The 19440-nt window shown below is 42.8% G+C and overlaps 1 protein-coding gene across 1 annotated transcript in view; it reads right to left on the reverse strand.

The window, feature by feature from the left end:
* The window catches only part of LOC119652956 (adenylate cyclase type 3), a 327645-nt gene that overhangs the window by 138743 nt on the left and 169462 nt on the right, over positions 1-19440 (reverse strand). The window contains exons 7-8 of the mRNA XM_038057352.1: positions 5462-5573; positions 5202-5329 (exon numbers count right to left, since the gene is read on the reverse strand). Coding sequence (XP_037913280.1) covers positions 5202-5329; positions 5462-5573 — 240 coding nt within the window. The remainder of the gene's footprint in view (positions 1-5201; positions 5330-5461; positions 5574-19440) is intronic.

Below are 19440 nucleotides of genomic sequence, written 5' to 3' on the forward strand. Positions count from 1 at the left end.
TACAGGATTTCCCCTACATCTTTTTGGTGCAAGAGCCGTGGTTTCGATTTAGCAGAATATCTGGCATTGGATCAGTAAAGGGAGAGCTTGCGTCCTGAGTCAAGACGGTTAGAGCTAACCATGCTGAGACAGTACGGTTCCCAGGACTTAGCTACGATCATCATACAATACCAGATAAATGGCGAGAGGAAAAACATCATAGTGGTCTCCGCTTATTTACCCTATGATTATTTGTATCCTCCACCGACGCAAGAGCTTAGAGATCTAGTGGCGTATACAGAATCAAGTGACCTCGACCTCTTAATAGGTTGCGATGTGCGAATGCTCAAAATATATGTGGGGGCAGTAGCGAATACAACCCAAGAGGAGAGAAGCTATTTGATTTCATCACTTCAGCTGGTCTTATGACTGCAAACGTAGGGTGCGCCCCTACGTTCGTGGGACCGAGAAGAAGCGAACTAATTGACCTAATAATTTGTGCCTCAACAATGTTAGAGTTGATTGCACACTGGCGAGTACTAGACGAGGTCTCACTGTCAGATCACCGATACCTAGAATTCAATCTCACTATTGTGGGTGACCAGTCTGCAGTACAAAGACGGAACCCTAGGAAAACGGATTGGACAAAGTTCAATAAACTTCTTGGCAATAAAGTACAGTTCCCTAGGCGACTAAGGACTCCTTTGGCAATGGAAGATGAATTGAAAGCTCTTAACTGGACATTTTTAGAGTGCTATGAAGAGGCTCATCCTATTTCCCGAGGCCAAAGCCAAATGTTGAGTACGCGACGGGGGCGTTCGTGGACGTTGAAGGGGCTTTTGACTGTGCACCTTTTCAAAAACTTTGTGATGCCGCCAATGAGCATGGTGTTGATGTTGCTTTAATTAAGTGGATCCATGCTATGCTAATGCTGAGATTACTGAGCGCTGAGGTGGGTGTCGATTGCCATCTGGTGGCAGAAGCAGCGAAGGGTTGCCCCCAAGGAGGTGCGTTTTCGCCACTTCTGTGAAGTATGCCGATCGACCCACTACTATGCGAACTGCAAAATTTGCCAATACACGCTCGAGCTTATGCTAATGACGTGGCTGTGCTTGATGTTGATCGGGATCTTGGAACTGTGTGTAGGAATATACAACGTGCCGTTGACTTGATAGACAGCTGGTGCGTCAGACATGGTCTGTCAATTAATCCAAATAAAACCATAATGGTATTATTCACAAAATGGAGAAAACTGGATCGACTTTGCTTCCCTGAGATGAGGGGTACTACCCTTCAACTCTCCGAAGAAGTGTCCCTCTAAATAAAAAACTTCTTTGGAACAAACATGTAGAGGTAAGAATGAAACGAGCTCTCACAGCTTATGGGCTGTGCAGACGGACCTTTGCCTCGACACGGGGACTCAGGCCTTATGTGGTAATGTGGATAAACATTGCCATCATTAGGCCGATGTTCGCATATGCATCTGTAGTGTGGTGGGTTAAGGTGAGACAAAAAGGTTTCCACCGTAAACTAGCCGCATGCCGCTCTGAATGCACTACTCAATTTGCAGCCCCTGGATATATTTATTCAAAGCACTGCAATGAGAGCAGCTCATAGACTAATTCGATTAGATCTATGAGGAAACAACAGATGTGTGTGTCACGGAGCATTGGAAGAGTTAATAATAATAATATAATAATCATTGGCGCAACAACCCATATTGGATCAGGGCCTTGAAGTGCGTTAGAGCGCATCATTCAAGACCGTAACGGTACACCACAGTAGGATGTAGGAGGCAATGTGGTCAGCATTGCGCTCGCCCGAGATTATTACCCTGATTTGACTCAGGTACTCTTTCACAGCTGAGTCGACTGGTATCCAACGTCAAATCACGATATAAATCGCACTGCCACCAGTGAGATTTGAACCGCGACCTTCCGTAGGACAGCCTTGTGCTCTAACCACTCAGCTATCCGGACACTTACTGAATGCACTGAACAAAGTTACTGAATCCAATTCTTACAATGCCTTCCAATTCTCGTGTCCCCATAAGTCTGTTTGGTAGAAGATATGAAGTTACCTTGAAGCGTAGAGAGGACTGGGAAGACCCAGAGGAATGCGTGGCTGGATATACAGAAGTCTTTTACACCGATGGCTCAAAAACAGAAGAGGATTCTGGAGCCGGAGTCTACCTCTCGAATAAAAACGAGAAGTGGGCTTTTCCTTTGGGACAATATGCAACGGTTTTTCAAGCCGAAGTTTATACGATCTTAAGGGCGGGAAACTGGATTGAGGAGCGGTTGAAAGGGGGGCGCATCGCAATCTGCCGTAACAGCCAAGCTGCATTGAGTAGTCTTTTGATCACCTCGAAAATCGTTCAAGAATGCAGAAACTGTTTGAACTCTATCTCTAGATTCAATGCGGTGGAACTACTCTGGGTACCTAGTCACTGTGGCGTAGAGGGAAATGAAATCTCAAATGCTTTAGCGAAAGAGGGGTCAATCTCCCCTATACCAGGACCGGAGCCAGCAATTAGAGTATCAGTAGCATTGGCTAAGTCTGTTTTCAAAACTGGGAAGAAGCTTCCCACAATGAGAGATGGCAGAACCTAAATGCTGCTCGACACACCAAACTTTTACTGCCAGAACTGAACATGCGTACCGCAAAGTTTACCCCGTCGAAAAGCAGGAGGACTTGCAAGTGTATTGTGGGCATTCTGACAGGCCATAATTCACTAGCTGGGCATATGTTCAGAATAGGAATTACTCAAGATGATACGTGTCCCTCATGTAATGAGGAAGCAGAATCCACGAAGCATTTCCTATGTGAATGCCCCGCCTATAGACGCATCAGGCATCACATCTTTGGCGCTGATGTTCTCCCGTTGCGACGGGTAACATCACATCTACTAACGGAAATCCTGCGATACGTTAAGGAATCCGGAATATTCCGTTAAACGGGGGTGGCGAGTTCAATGGGACAACACGTCCTGAGTGCTCAGAAGCTGTAGCATCTCCGCCACCATACACACACACATTACACGTTCAATAAAGCCAATCCCGATTGTTTTAAATTGAGCATAAGTCAATGATTTGGTACTGAAACTGCTCTGTATCAGCTGACAGAGGTACTACATATGTGATGACGCCATAAAAACAAAAGAAATTGCACTGTGCACGTTTTTGGATATCGAAGGAGCATTCGACAACACATCGCACGCAGAGATACAGGATGCCCTGAGCCGCAAAGGAGTGGGAAACACCCTGGCACTCTGGATGGGCAAAATGCTAGAAAGCAGACAAATAGAGGTACAAACAGGTACAAATTCTATTATCATGAACACCACTCAAGGCTGTCCACACGGTGGAGTACTACCGCCGCTGATGTGGAGTATGGTAGTGAATAAACTCCTGGACATGTTAACTAATACTGGAATACAAGTCCAGGGCTACGCGGACGACATGGTTTTAATCTGTAGGGGCAAATTTGAAGATACCCTATGTGATAGAATCCAAACTGGATTAAGGGTTACTAGTACCTGGTGCAGGAAGGTGGGACTGCCGATCAACCCAACCAAAACCACCATAGTACCATTCACTAAGAGGCGTAAGCTGGATCACCTGCAAGCCATGACATTACATGATATGGAGGTGCAACGTGAAACAGAGGTCAAATATTTGGGAATCACGCTAAACCAAAAATTACTCTGGAAGACACATGTTGGAAACACTTGTCGGAAAGCCACGAGGGCTCTGATGACTTGCAGATCCATAGCAGGAAAAAAATGGGGTTGCAGCCCGAAGATACTACTTTGGATATATACTGCAATAGTAAGGCCAATGATTACCTATGGAGCGGTAATCTGGGCAGAAAGAACCGAACTTAGCACACAAGCCAGGGAATTACATAAGCTCCAAAGGCTGGCTTGCGTGTATATCAGTGGGGCAATGAGGACATGGCCAACGGCATCCCTGGAGGTCCTTCTGGGATTAACCCCTCTCCATCTGCACGTACAGATGCAGGGATCAATATTCAAGGAGATCAATATTCAGGATGGCCGGTAGTATAAGTGAGGCGGGGAGCTGCCTAAATCGAAGGAAAATTGATATCCTTTCTAGGCGGTATCCCGAATTACTGATACCGAGGGACAACATGACAACGAGGTTTCATTTCGATAAGAAGTTTGAAACACGTTAGAGTAACAAGGCAAACTGGGAGAGCGTGGCTGCGACATACGGCTTAAACCAGCAACTGATTACTTGGTACACTGACGGATCCCTCACAGCAAAAGGAACGATTGCCAGTGTCATTGGTCCAAGGAAAATATACTTTGAGTCAATGGGCAGGTACACTAGCATATACCAGGCGGAAATATACGCCATAGACAAATGTGCCTCCTTCAATCTGCAAAGGAACTATAGGGGGCAGAACATAGCTCACCGATAGGCTATGCTGGATTGGAAGGCAAAGAGGCAGCGGATAAACTAGCCAAGAAGGGAGCAGGGACGCCTTTACACGGGTGAGAACCATTCTGTGGAATCGGAAACCGTGTCATGGCTATGAATCTAAGAAATGAAGAGGAACGGTTGAGGGAATTATACTGGGCGGCCATACCAGGGTTGGACAGTCCAGGGTGCTTATTGGGGGATACGACCCATGCGCACAAAGGATTGCTTAAACCTCACCAAAAAGAACCTCCGAATCATAGTGGGAATACTCACTGGTCATTGTGGCTGAACTATCACCTAGGGAAGCTAGGGATATCTACGAACACTGCCTGCAGGTTTTGTGAGGAGGAGGACGAAACCTCTATGCACGTCCTGGGACAGTGTCCGGCACTTGTGCAAAGTAGGTCGATACATCTGGGAGAACACTTAATACCAGATGCAAAGCTGCACCATCTGCAAGTGGGGAACATACTAAAGTTCCTAACGGTTACAGGCCTGCTTGATATACTATGATCAATAGGTACACTAAAGCCAGTAAAAGGGGCACAATAGTTCTTCAAGGACGCGGTGCGTCTTTCCCTTAGCAGAATAATTATAAATGATTTGGTACTAGATTTTTTGCGAATATATTAATTTTTCACTTCAAGGAGAATTTTAAAACAGTGATGATGATTTCAGCAGCCATGTAGCTTCAAAGGGTGCCATCTTCAAAAGTGCATTTTCAACACATTTCGTATCACGCTTTAAGAATAATAATGAAAAAGTAATACTCACTTAATGGCTTTCACCATTGATAATCCCATGTGTACACATAGAACCGCATGGTCTGGACGTTCCACAGGTGCTCCACTAATGCAATAGTAGCAGTCGCCCAAGATTTTAATTCGTAGTTGTTGATATTTCTGCAAGATTAAATTGAGATTAAGATTAAGATTGGCCTACTAAGAAGAATAACAATCGCAGTAAAAGTAACCGATTTTCAAAATCTAAACAGAATTCGTATGTAAATATACATGGAGCATGTATGGACTTACCTCTGCCAGCCGGTCGAATCGTGCGAATAGTTCATTCAGCATTTTCACTAAGTCCTGTGCACTATACGTTGACGAGATTGCTGTGAAACCAACGATGTCGGCGTAGAGGATACTGAAATAGAACGATGAAGTGATTAGAGGACGTACGAGTACGTTGCACAATTATATTGTTGCAAATTGGACCGAGGTACATATGTAGGATACGTTAACAGAAAGGACACTTCGTAATCAGAAAGATATCCGACATCTTTTTGTTGTCAATAATAACAGATAGATGTTCCGTGCATATACACGGTTGGGCAGAAATCACCTGAATATAAGATATGGACATGTTCTGTACGAAGGTGTGCAAGTGTGGCAAGACAGCAGCTTGAATTGCAGCATGGGGGATTTCAATCATGGGAGAAAGGACTAGTGGTCTCATTCAGTGACACTCTCCACATGTCACTTCACCTCTGAATCACTGTATCTTAAACCATTTTCCTCTACCTGGAAATATTAAGTTTGAATGGTTCTTCGGATCAACTGGGCTACTTATAAACGTTCATAGGGAGCAGTAGTGGTGGAGAGACAAACGAACTTTATTGATTTTAATCAATTTTGAAGGATAACAGCCAAGTGAATGCAAGGCGACATGTTTTAGGATGAGAAGCAATTAGTTTGATAGTTATTCCGGAAAGTGCTGCTCTTGAAGGTGCAGTGCAATTACGTTGCTCAAGATCGACACTGTTCTTGATATTAAAATTTGAATTGGGTTCCAATTAATCTAAATGTCAAAATGAGTGAAAAACTGTCTTAGTCACTGTCTAAAAGTTGTTCGCATATTGAATGCGAGTAGATATTTCATAGAATTGAAGTTTTGGTAGATAATGTTCTAACTTTAAATAAGGAGAGAGTTGAGGATAATAATTCAACTTATTCAAGGACATTCATTGAGTTTCATTTCGCAGCTTCGAATATCTCAGTTCCTTCCCTAACCTGCTAAAATGACAGTTTGCGTTGCTGTTTTACGATGAATAGCGGGTTCCCCTTTAGACCTGTAATGGACCTGGGAGGGACAAAGTAGTCATCATTAGTTGACTTTTTGAAGGAAGATGGCAAATGTACATCTCACAACCAGAATTGAGTAGAAATGAATTGCCCCTTTACCGACTGAGCTAGACATTAATGACGAAAGTCAAGAGTGAAAAGTCGAAAAGTATAGACTCAAACTGAAACAAAACTCGTTTTTAGAGGGCTACGGTGATGCGATATAAGAAATTGGAGCATCAAAATGCTTCTCGTGTCCGCATTTATTCAATTAAAGTTGATAATCGCACATTACTACATTTGACAGATTTTATACGAACCTCCCATAAACTTAATTATTGGCTTCTGAAGATGTCATTCAGTTCCTTCCTGAGAAGGTTACAACCCACACGTTGTGCTTCACCTGTTTCCAGGGTGGTTAACTTTTTGACTAACCTGGGATAATAGGTTTCTCTGCGTGGCATAGCCAGCAATGGAGTTATCACAGTGTCTTACTGGGTGACCTATGTACTACCATTTCCTCTTTTCCATCAAGCCGTGTACGGGGATCTGGCCTATATGTGGACGCAATCGACACAATCATAACATATGGCTGCCATTCACTTTCGTCAATCACACTTACGTGCCATCGTTCGCGGTAACCAGTAATGCTCTTCAGCATCCCCCTCCCCCCGACTTCCCGAGACCGTCGCACCCCTCCTCTACTGTTCCTGGTCAAGTGCCCTTCGGGCGACCCACTCGTCGGCTATCTTGGGAGAGTGCATTCCACTACATGGCGTAACCAGCAATCCAACTGTTGCCTCCTTAATGTGTGATCTATCCATTGCCACTTCCATCTTCCGATTATAATGCGTACGAGTACCAGGTCTTTGCCCGACCCCGACAGTATTGACAAAATCTTAGAGCTTTTGGCTAGTAGTGGAGTTCACTTTGCGTGTTCTACTCCCGTATAGCAACACAGAAAGAAGCAGACAGCACAAAACAGTCTCAACTTGATCTTGATGTTGATATAGCTGCATGTCCAGATGTTAGATAGGGTAACGAAAACGGATCTAGCACACACAGAGTATAGTCATGTGGGGTATCAAACGAAAGAGCTCGATTAGTATTTTCCGAAACTTATTTCTGATATTAGGTGAAACATACGGGAGTGAGGGGTCGAAGTGTATATAATATAAGACATAATTCTAGAAAGTTTGAATGCAATCCAACTATCATTAACAAAGTTATTGGAGGTCAAAATAGTGCATTTTATGTAAATTTATTGCATTCTAGGACGTGTATGACGTGATCATCATATGTATAAAGTGAACTTACATGAAAGACAGGGTCCATGAAGACACTTTCGCTTTTCTTTTTTAGGTTTTTTTAGTTATTTGAAAATCAGTATCAATTACTGGAGACTGGAATGTGTGTGCATACGAAATGGGTGAAGATGTGTTAGATTAATTTTGTACACAATATTTATATTTTTAATATGCATATTTGGTTTGGCAATATATGACGGAATATTTTTCACTCTTGCATGTATGTATGAATGGAAAAACGTTCATAGAGAGTTGGTCACATAAGATGAACACAAAACATTTATGCCTAAAGGACCGAGTTTCCGGCATTCCGACTTGTTTTGTTGATGTTTATCTTCAGTCCAACTGTATTTGCCTCTCTAGAGCCATTTGGCCAAGGTCCATGACCCGGTGAGAGAGCAAACACATGTTCACATCCTCCGGACAAGGCAGTATCAAGAACGTCACCGATAACAAGAAGAAATAATATCGGTGATAGCATGCAACCTTGGCGGACCTTGCTTTCGACATCAAAATGCTCAGTGTAGTACGTTACATTTTGCGCCATCATCGCTCCGATGCATTTCCTGTTCACGTATCGAAATTCAGCGCACTGTCCCAAAATGATCCGTAGGGTGTTCATTTCATCAATGCAGGAGGATTCGGAGCGAAGACCATCCCGCTCTCTGCTGATCAAACTTTCGAGATACGAGCTGCAGGATTATTTTAGCTATTATCTTTTCAACGGCAGGGAGCACGCAGATACCCCTCAAATTGTCACACTTAAAACGGGTCCGCTTCTTTGGGGTCTTGACGATTATCCTCTTCTTCTACTCCCTGTGAAAGGTGCCGGATTCCCAAGATTACCGTACGAGTGGAAGTAGCAGATCCGCACTAAATGCGGGGTGACCGTCATGCAGAGCGGCTTTACCCCGTTTGAGTGCATTGATGGCCGAAATGTTTTCTACCATTTCATTCACATGAAATGGACTTCACCGGATGTAATACGATTAAGAACCATGGTGAAGTGTTCTTTCCACCTCTTCAGTTGTTCATCATTGCGGATGAGAAATCGACCGTTAACGTCGTTCACAGGACCATCGGAAGATTTGCGACCACATACTGGCTCTTTCCTGATGCGGTATACATTCCGGAAATTATTCCGATCTGCGCCATCTTCCATTTCCCTAACCAGTGCAATAGCAAATTCTTTTCACATTACGCTGAACCCCTCGAGATTTCGCTTGATATTCGTGTTCGAGGGCGTTGCGCCCGATCTGTAAAACTTTCAACCCTGCCGTTGATCGATCCACTTCCACGTACATCCATGAGACTTCTTTCATGCTGAAGACCCTAGAGCGCATCATGGACATCCACTTAAGAACGATTATGGGGAGAACGCCTTTCTTTAAGTCCCAGCATGCCTACCACAAAAGCAAATCAACAGAAACCGCTTTCAATGAGATAATTGACACCGTCGAGCGGGCACTGCAGTACAAGCAGTGTACCCTAGCTACATTCTTGGATATAAATGGAGTGAAGTTCAATAGGATTCAAAGAGTCCTGCCCGGCAGATGCTCTCAATGTACCTACCTACTGCTGATCGCAAAAATCGATCTGATTACCCATACGGCAACGTTAGTTGAAACCCAATTGCAGACTCTGTGCTCGAACAATGTGCCACCAATGATGAGGCGGTGGAAGTTGCAGAAATAAACGAACTTCCCACTATTACTGTCGCGGTCGCCAAGACCGTGTTTCCCAATCACATATCCGAGCAAGTTGTAGTCAGATTCTCCCTTGGCATTCAGATAACCCATCACGATTATAATGTCACCTTTAGAAAGGTTCCTTCAACTGTGTTTTATTGCTCGAAGAAAGCATCCTTCTACACTACTTTGGAAGTCTCCGCTGTACACTACGCGGAATCTTGCAGTTAGAAGTCTGTCGGAAAGTGGCTCCCAGGTCAAGAGAGTGCACCTTGCGGTAGCCGTCAGGAGCAACCCGACATCGAATTCGCGTCTGTTGCCACTTGGTTTCGCATAGTACGAAAACCCATTTCCGCAAGAGGAATGGGAGTACTCCCTAGAGTCCCCGGATTAGTACGGATTAACTACATCAGTCTGGTGTTTGAGCAAAAACATACCTATTTATGTATTTTAATGACACCTAAGCTCTTGCCCCGAAAGCAAACCTGCTGGTCTTGGGACTCATGTCAGAAGACGCATCCATTGGATCCCAGTAACTGTGTCAACGAGATTTTTAGGGTCATGTAAACTCCCAAGCTTTTTTTGGCCAATGCCAAGATTTTGAACTGAAGAAGCCATCAAATTCTTGCAAAATATTGTAGAAATTATGATGGACAAAATTAGTCCAGAACTGTTCTCATATTCTCGAAGTAGCAAGCATTTGTTGAAGAGTGCTTCTGAATAATCTCACTTAGGCGTGGGTAAACTTGTAGGTCACTTTTGACAGTTCTAAATGTGATATATGGTTTGAGCCATACAATTAACAACAGTCAATTTGGAATGATCCAATCTTTGGACCAATGGAAAGAATCTGCAAAAAGTATTCGCTTTTTGTTACCCACCCTATTTAAAAACGAGAAAAGATAGTTATTTTATCATAATATAAGTATATGAAACCTAAGAAGCGATTTAACAGTTTTGAAATTGTTTATCGAGTTCTGCCGAAGCTTTAAAATCTAAAAATGGCTAAAGTAAATTTGAACTTAAAAATTCCTTGAGGTCCGCTGGAGAAAATGCATGTTCTCCCACAAAAAAAAAAAAAATCAGTGGAAGCCTGTACCCAGTGTCTACCGGTCTGGCGGTCAGCCAGAAATGAGAGTACAACAACTCCTTTAATAAGAGGATTCAGAAACTTGACTGCGGCCTACCTACTGGTTACACTGTTACCTAATTTTTTCAGAAACTAGGAGACGAAAGCTTGGCAGAATGAAACTTCAGGGATGGGGGCTACTTTGTTGTAAAATTTCACTTCTTTTTTCCGTATGCGTCACCAAACAGTTATCTGTTCCACACGTTCACAGTTCTACGCCGTTTTCTTGTTTAAATAAAACGATATGTAAAATGCATTAATATTAATTGAACTTAATTTTACAAAACTACTACGCAATACAAGAACGCCTAAATTCCAATCAACGATGAATTTTTTGTTTTATTTGAAAACGTGCCGAGTTTACTTGCCGGTGGTCAAGACAGGAGAGTTCCGCGCCATCTATTTGTTCGCATTCGCAACATTCGAAATAAATTTCGCTGCGAATCCTGCCGCGCCACAACTTCTCTTCCACCTCTTCCAGGAAAGGTGGAAGAAAGGATTGGTAATGTGGACGCAACTGGTCTAATTTTGGTATATGAAAACAGATTCATGCAGTCCAGACACCGTGAACCTGGGAAGGCTCCCAGGCGACCACAACGAAAGGTACTGCGAAAGAAGGCGAAGTTTCTTGGAAAAGAGGACAGGGTGTCCCCCTGGTGGTGGTATCAAGGTGGACACAGCTGGCTCTTCAATTAGCGTCGGTTTTGTCCTCCGCAGACACAAGAACTAGGTGATCTGATAATGTATGCTGAATCAAGTGAGCTTGAACTCTTATTAGTTGGGCCAGTAGCAAATGCAATCCTAGAGGAGAGAAGTTGTCAAGAAGTGTTCAACTCGAAAGGGTTACACTGTCAGAGAGATGGTTAGCAATAGAAAAAGGTGAAAGCTGTTATACTGTCTTTTGAAAACCTCAAAGCACCTGGCATGGATGATGGTAAACATATTCTTGGCTGGAATGTCTGGAGAGACGAGTCAAGCGTCACACACGTGAGATCACGCTAAGATCGCACCCACTTAATGGAAACCAATAGGCTTACTAGCGTAAAAAATCCTGTGAGTCTGCTCTTTACTCTTTGATGTCAAAGACGGAACTTTGAAAGATGTACGCGATGGAGGTGTTTGTTTGTGGACATTGAAGAGGCGTTTGACTCTACACCTTTCCAAAGGATTTGTGAAGCCACCCGGAAGCATGGTGTCCATGGAACTGTAATTAAATGGATCTATGTCATACTCACATAGCCATTTCTGTATGATGAAGTGGATGTTAATCGTTACCTGACAGCGGAACCGATGAAAGTCTGTCCCTTAAAAGGTACGCTATCGCCGCTTCTATGGAGTATACTGATTTACCTACTACTATACGGACTGCAAACTGTGCCAGTAAACGCTCAAGCTTATACGGATTAAGTGGCTGTGCTAGTCTCTGGTCAGGATCTCAGAACGGTGGGTAGAAATATACAGCACGCCGTTGATTTGATTGACAGTTGGTGTCCGAGGCATAGACTTTTAGTAAATACAAATAAAACTACAATGATATTATTTACAAAAATGAGAAAACTGACTGGTCTTTGCCTTCCAGGAATGCACGGTACAACCCTTCCATTTTCCGAAGAAGTGAAATATCTGGGAACCATTCTATATAAAATGCTTCTTTAGAACAAATATGTAAAGCTAATGGGGTGTATAGGCGAGTCTTTGCCTCGACATGGGGACTTAGGCCTCAGGTGGTAGTGCGGATAAATGCTCCTATTATTAGACCGACATTCACTTATGAAGCGTGGAGAAAACGGGAAAATCTCTACCTCTCGAATAAAAACGAGAAGTAGGCTTTCCCTCTAGGGCAATAGTTTTTTCAGGTAGAAATGTATGCGATCTTAAGAGCGGCAACCAGTGTGATTGAGAAGCAGTTGAAAATCAGCCGCAACGCAATCTGCAGCGATAACGAAGCTGCACTTTAATCGCCACGAAAATCGTTTAGGAATGTAAAAATTGATTGACCTCTATTTTTAGATTTACTACGGTGGAACTGTCTAGGTAGCTGGACACTGTGGTGGAGAGGGAAATGAAATTTCAAGTACCTTAGCAAAAGATGGTTCAATCTAAAGATGTCTTCATAAACTGGGAACAAGTCTGTCATAATGACAGGTGGCACACGAGAATGTTTGCTGAACCTAACCTGCACACCGCAAAGTTTATCCTGTCGAAAAGCAGGAAGATTTTCAGAAGTGGAATCCAAACAGCGTTTTCTGTACGAATGCCCCGACTAGGGACGCATAAGATCTGATGCTGATGTGCTCCAGTTGCAACGAGTAGCATCACATCCAAAAAGGAAATCCTTGGAACACAAACGTATCTGGGATATTTCGTTAGACAAAGAAGTCGACTACAATGGGCCACTACGATGTAAGGGCTTAGAGGCTACTCTTCTCCCCCATCTCAAACAAATACACACAACCCTCTCCTGAACTACGATAGTTGCTCAAAGAGAACATCTTTCTCTTCTGTTGGGATACGGCATTGCATTATTCGCATGCTCCTTAGTTTTGATTCCAATTTAAAGTTAGAGTTAAAATTCTGTCTGATATCGGTTGTCAAATTTTAACACCCTAACCTTAGTTGTCAGGATCAGTTCAGCACTAAAGTTCCACTTACTACGTTAGGCACCACAGTGCTCGAATAGTTAGAGGGGTACTCTCTAGGGTCTCAACATCTTATTTCACTCAGGCCCGGAATTTCCAACTGATATTCTTTCCCAAGTTGTAGAGAACGTGCTTCTGGAGAAGTACGATGCTGTTATCGAGGAATATGCTTCCATTCCGAAAACTGACTAATTTGAGTCTTATTACTATTAATACAAAGAGGCAACTGCTGTAGAGTACGTCCTAATTCCATCAATTAAATTTCAGATATTTCCTAAGGGGAATACCTGAAGGGAATTCGTAATCCCCAAGTCGAAACATTTGTACCACTTACTCTCCGAGACGCTTAGATATTACACGGCCATTCACACTATAGTAACTCTTCCTTGATTTTTTTTCGGACGACCTTGGGATCGTCTTTGTCGTTTTTCAGATTGAGTAAACCAATCTTTCCTGAACCTATTACCGTAACAAATACGTAACGTAGCAAGTTTAACTAACAACAAAATTAGCTCTATCTCCTAAACTGAAGACGAAGGCCAATTCAAATTGTGAAGGCGAAAAGGTAAATTATCGTTGTCATTGTCAGCGTAAATTGGATCAATCGTTTATTTATGGAACCAAGTCATTCAACCATATGCGTACGATTAAATAAATTCAAACAACCCTCAAATTGTATTAATGCTGATTTGCTACCGCTTTTCGAATCGGAAGTAATTATCCAGTGAAAAGATTTGCATTCAGGGAAATTGCGGCGTTCCATTCGACCCAATTTGATGTCCACCGTAATTAGAGTTCCGTTTCCATTAACTTCTCGCTCCAAATATTCCAGTATTCCTGGAGCAAGTGAATCCGCACGTGAGTGTTGATTTTCAATTAAGATATCAAATCGTAGAGTAAACATTTATTAATGTTGTCAGGATCGATAAACAGGTAGCCTTTTCAAAATAAACGGACAAAAGCCAAGTGTGTGTCCTAGTACGAACGGGATTTCCCCTGAGCGGACATACATACATAAATGAAAACCAGCCTTCATGCAAGAGATAATGAAAAAGCACGGAAATGGCTGATAATTGAATTTTTCAACAGCTGGAATTGCTCATAAATATTTCATTTTATGAGTTAGCCTGCCCCAATGATAAATATCTGGGGTAGTTTTTCGAAGTGCATGATAATTTGCAATTCATAAAATTACATGCTTCCATGAATTTCCTGAATGTTAAAATTAATATTTAATTTACATCGTCGAAACAATAACATGAATCTGTAGGTGGAAGAGAAACGCTGACGGGCTTTTCTCGTTTATGCTACAAAGGAAAATAAAAAAAAATATTTATTTTGATACTCGTATCTGTTCAGCTTCAAACAACAAACTACTTCCAAAGAGCCATTAAATGGTGGAATATATGTCAAGAAAAAGTGAAATCCGTTTCACATCGTTTTCACAACTTATCCAACCAAAAAATCTAAAAAAAAATTCAATAATACATTTATGTATATAAATCTAGGTCTCCAAATACATCCCATTCAGTTGTCTGCATAAATATCATATTACTCCATTTTAGAAATTTATCATTTACAGGTAGTTTGTAACGAATAAAGGGGAGGGAAAGCTGGAGTTGGACAGTAAAGGCCTTCCTGCAGATTGTGGAGTTTCACTAAAGTCATATATAAGCTCAGGATTGGAGGTGCTCTTTTTATGCACATAGCCTTCTTCTAACATAAATTCGCTAATATTCCTTTAGCAAAAATATTTCCTTATAGAGCGTGGCAGTTTTAAACCCATGGTTTTATCACCGCTTTTCCAGATCGCAGGACATTTTTCACTGGGGTTGCCAATGAAATCGAATGCTTGAACTGATAATGAGCTAATGATGAGCAGGCCACGATGTGTCGGTGTGTTCGTCAAAAACACCATACGTGCGAGAGATTCACTGGTACTTACCTGCAAGCAGTGGGATGTCTAATTTGTGTAGTCCGCCCTTCTTACGTGGAGTATTGACCCGGGCCAAATGTGTAGAGCGTAGAGCATACAGGCATCGATAAAGCGAACACATGCAAAATCTAGAGGATTCAAGAACCACACTACATATCCTTTGTACAATCCGACAGGTTAATCTCCCTGAATTGTCAGTTGATAACGGCTTGGCTCCTGAACTGTCGAGCAGGCTCACGAATTCGTGCAAGCAACATAAGTTCACTGAATTAAAACTATAATCATCATCATCTTAAGCAGGAATTAAAAAGTTTAAGTTTAGACTCTTCTTCTCTCTTCGTCAAAAATACAAATCAGACAATATCAAAACCGAAACAAATCAGAACCCGTAAGCTTGGCACTTCTGATATGAAAGTTTTTATGCAACAATGCCTGGACACATGCTATATGCATTGAGTACGTTCGATTACTTGGTTCAATGTGATACTGACATTTTATGTCTTAGGTTGCAGCAATTTCGTCCCAAAGGGGCAACTTTGACCTATTCTAACTTTGTTAATAATAGTAAGATACAACCAAACTTTCCGGAGTTATATCCGATGCTGCCTATATAATGTATATGATTGTAGCAAAAACTTTCAATTAAATTTCCAAATATAATAACATTCTGTTATTAACTGTTTTTGTACAGACATTACCTTATCCAGCAATCATTGTCACTCTTTTAAGAATTTTCAGTTGAGTAACTTCTGAGAATGGATTTGGGGGTTTGAAGTGGTTGACACAAACACTCGGTGTGCGCCACCGCGGCAGTTTTTTTGTCTGCGAAACGTCGAGAAGATGAACACCGGTAGATTTGTCAAAATTCCTGGAGCAGGTAGGACCGCACTGAAGGCACGCCTGAGGGTGGTGGGGCTGCAGCTGACCCTGTCGTAAATTCAGTTATGAACCTGATAACGACGGCCTGCGAAACATCCATGACCAGGAGGGCATCAATACGTGGCAAACTTTCTATATATTGGTGGACGGCGGAAATTGCAGAGCTTCGGAAGGAGTGTCACAAACTCTACTGTTAGACATAACGTCTAAATGACCGGGAGGAGGCATGTACCATAATAACAGAGTACGCAGCGCAATTAACAGGCGCAAAGCTCGCTGCAGACAGAACCTGGTCGACGAGATGAATGAGGACCCGTGGGGACTCGGTTAGAAACTGGCAACCCGAAAAAACCGGAGCTCTGCTGAAACCCTGTTCACTTAAGGCGGTCATCCCGTATGACGGCTTCAAAAAGTCAATTTTTTCGTTTTGCATAAATGCGTATAGGATGTACAGGCATTTTTTCGAAATTCGAAGTTGTTGGAAAGTTACAGCAGTGAGAAGGTAAGGTCCGCACAGCGCACAGTGCGTACACATGAATTTTTAAAACCCCGTTTTGCTCAAAACTTTTTTTTTAACTGGGGCCCATCATTTTTCGAAAACGGTTCAAAGGATTTAAATAAAATTTTAAGGACAGATTCAATATATGTGTAGCTATCGTGGCAACTAGAATTTTTAAAAAATATTCAAATCATGCGATTTTGAGTTAGAATTTGCATGCGGAAAATTGTATTTTTAACATTTTCAAAAAATCCTAGTTCCCACGATAGCCATTCACCTATAGATTAAAATGCAATTTGATTTTTTGATTTCAGATAAATCAGGCTGCCAGAATCGTGAGCACCACTTGCCTGCTTCATCTGCATCGACATATAATTTAAGATGTAATAAGTATGTTATATAGTAAAAGTCTGGAAGCTCTGCATTTTTTCATTTCGGCACATAAAAAGTGCAAAACAACTTTAAGGCCGAGCAGATGGACCGCACTATACACTATTCCCTGCGCACCCCGTACAGGATCCTGACGCCTCGGCATCGTCAGCCATAAAAGAGTAGAATGATGCAGAATGATGATATCCTGGCAGGCGTGTACAAATTGGTGCTCCAACGTAAGCCAAACCTACTGCTCAGCGCATTCAACACTTGGCTGAAAGAAGGCATTATCGATTCTCGTTGAAAGGTGGCGCGGTTTCTTACCTTGGTCAGCAAAGGACCGACCACTTTGTATGGTTAACACTGCCGGGAAAGTGCCTGAAAAGCTTATCAGAAGTAGACTCGATGAAACGATACCTGTTGCCGGAGACTTATCTGCACGACAGTTCGGTTTTGGACCAGAGAGATCCACAGTTGTTGCTGTCATGCAAACCGTTTATTGAGCGGAAGCACACAGCCGCCTAGCGTGACGGTTAGTGCTCATCGTAACGCTTGATGTCAGAAATGCCTTTAATTTCGTAAGACGGAAAAACATTCTAAGCATACTATACAATACTTTCCACGTGCCGAGCTATATCTGCTCTATGAGATGCTAGAAGGTCAGAGGAAGATGGGGGTCACATCAAGGGTATCGCAGGGGACGTCTGGAACGAGGGACCTATGATAGTCTACATAAACTCGACATGCCAGAAGAATCGCGACTGGGGGTTATGTCGCGGCGCTTGTTACTGGATGCATTGTCGAGCAGGCACAAAGCACACTTGGTATATTGATGCGACGGGTAAGCGAATGGATAGCTGCTCATGTTTTCAAATTTGTATTGGAAAAAAACCAAAGTAGTCATCCTGACTAAAAAGAGAATTCCGACCACTAGTCCCATATCGATCGGCGAGTCGATAATTGAGTCAAAACCAAGGATAAAGTACCTTAGACTGACTCTTGACTCAAAAATGAGCTTTTTCGAGGAACTCAAAGCAGTCGGCTAATGGCAAATATTGGGGGTCCTATCTCTGAACCGGCCGTGATGGTGATCGCGGGAGTTATCTCCATTGTCCTTACTTCTGAGGAGAGTAAAGCCATATACAAACCCGAAGGAAGACGAGCCAAGGGGGGTGTTTGCTCGCGAAGAACGGGAACAAACACTAGATGAGTGGCAATTCTCTTGGCAAAATGAGACTATAGGCAAATGGGCTACTCGGCTTATTGGCAACTTAGGCGCGTGAACACTACTATTTCCTTAGCCAGGTCGCAAGTGGGATTTTTAATCTTACCCGCATAAGATTGGAGAGGCAGATCTGATTGTCTATTTTGCACTGGAGTTGTGAACGACGCCAACCACACTATTTTTTCATGTGGAAGCCGGGACGGGATTCATCAGCAGCTTTATTTAAACAGACAACATTATCGAGAAGATATGAGAGCTGAGAGGTGTGCGGTGTTGTGTATTACGTTCGGGTTCTTCTCGTTGCAAAGAAGATAGAGCTCCACAGGAGGGGGGGCTAGATAGCAGGGGGTACCTTGAGCTAACGGTTCGCCTCCTTCTCCCCCCTACCGTTGGTGAAGAGAATTCCCTATTTTGGAAGCTCTGCAAAGTGGGAGAGCCCGGGGACTAGCCCGAAGTAATGTAATAAACGGATTCAGGGTAGCTCTCTAGCGTACCTTACCCCCAAAAAATACTTATATACATATATACAAAACGGTCCGCATCAGCCCGAAACAAACTCTAGAAGTGCATATACAAAACACTACATAAACAGACATATCGCCGAGCCATGCAATGCGGATTCAAACCGAAGCCTCGGCCCTGCAGATATGAAAAATTTCATGTAGTGCTAATGTAAGAATATTTGGGTGGACCGCAGTGCATAGCTCGCAATGTATATGCACTTTAATATGATATTGGCTAGGAACTCCCTCATGTTAGCGATAGCATACATAAAGGAGGACGATTTGGGGCAACGTAGTTTGTACTATACTCGGAGAAACAAAAATAAAATGCCGAAATCTGGGTAAGAGATAAATAAAGTATAGTTTGAATTACTCCACTATGGTAAATTCTATCTGGTTTCCCTTGGTGATAGGTCCGCGACAGACTGACCAAGAAAACGCATTAGCTGTCGTTAAGGTATCCAAAGCCTCGGAGACGGGGGAGCTAGCAAGAGCCGTTCGGAAAATATGCCTTGATCTGGTTGGTGTTCCATGCCGGCACCCGATTATTGACAACCGTATTCGTAAAATCGTTCAGATAACCACGAATCAAGCGGGGTTTGTCAAGAACTGTGAAACTAATGACGCAGTAGACGTCGCAAGAAACATCGTGAGAAGCATCGCCCTCTTTACATTGCATTTCTGGATCTGGAGAAAGCGTTTGGCCGTGTGTCACATGAACTCATCTGGTATGCTCTACGACAGCACTTAGTGCCAGAAGAACTCGTCGGTTG

Source organism: Hermetia illucens, chromosome 3 (assembly GCF_905115235.1).
Source record: "Hermetia illucens chromosome 3, iHerIll2.2.curated.20191125, whole genome shotgun sequence".
NCBI classification, from domain to species: Eukaryota; Metazoa; Arthropoda; class Insecta; order Diptera; family Stratiomyidae; genus Hermetia; species Hermetia illucens.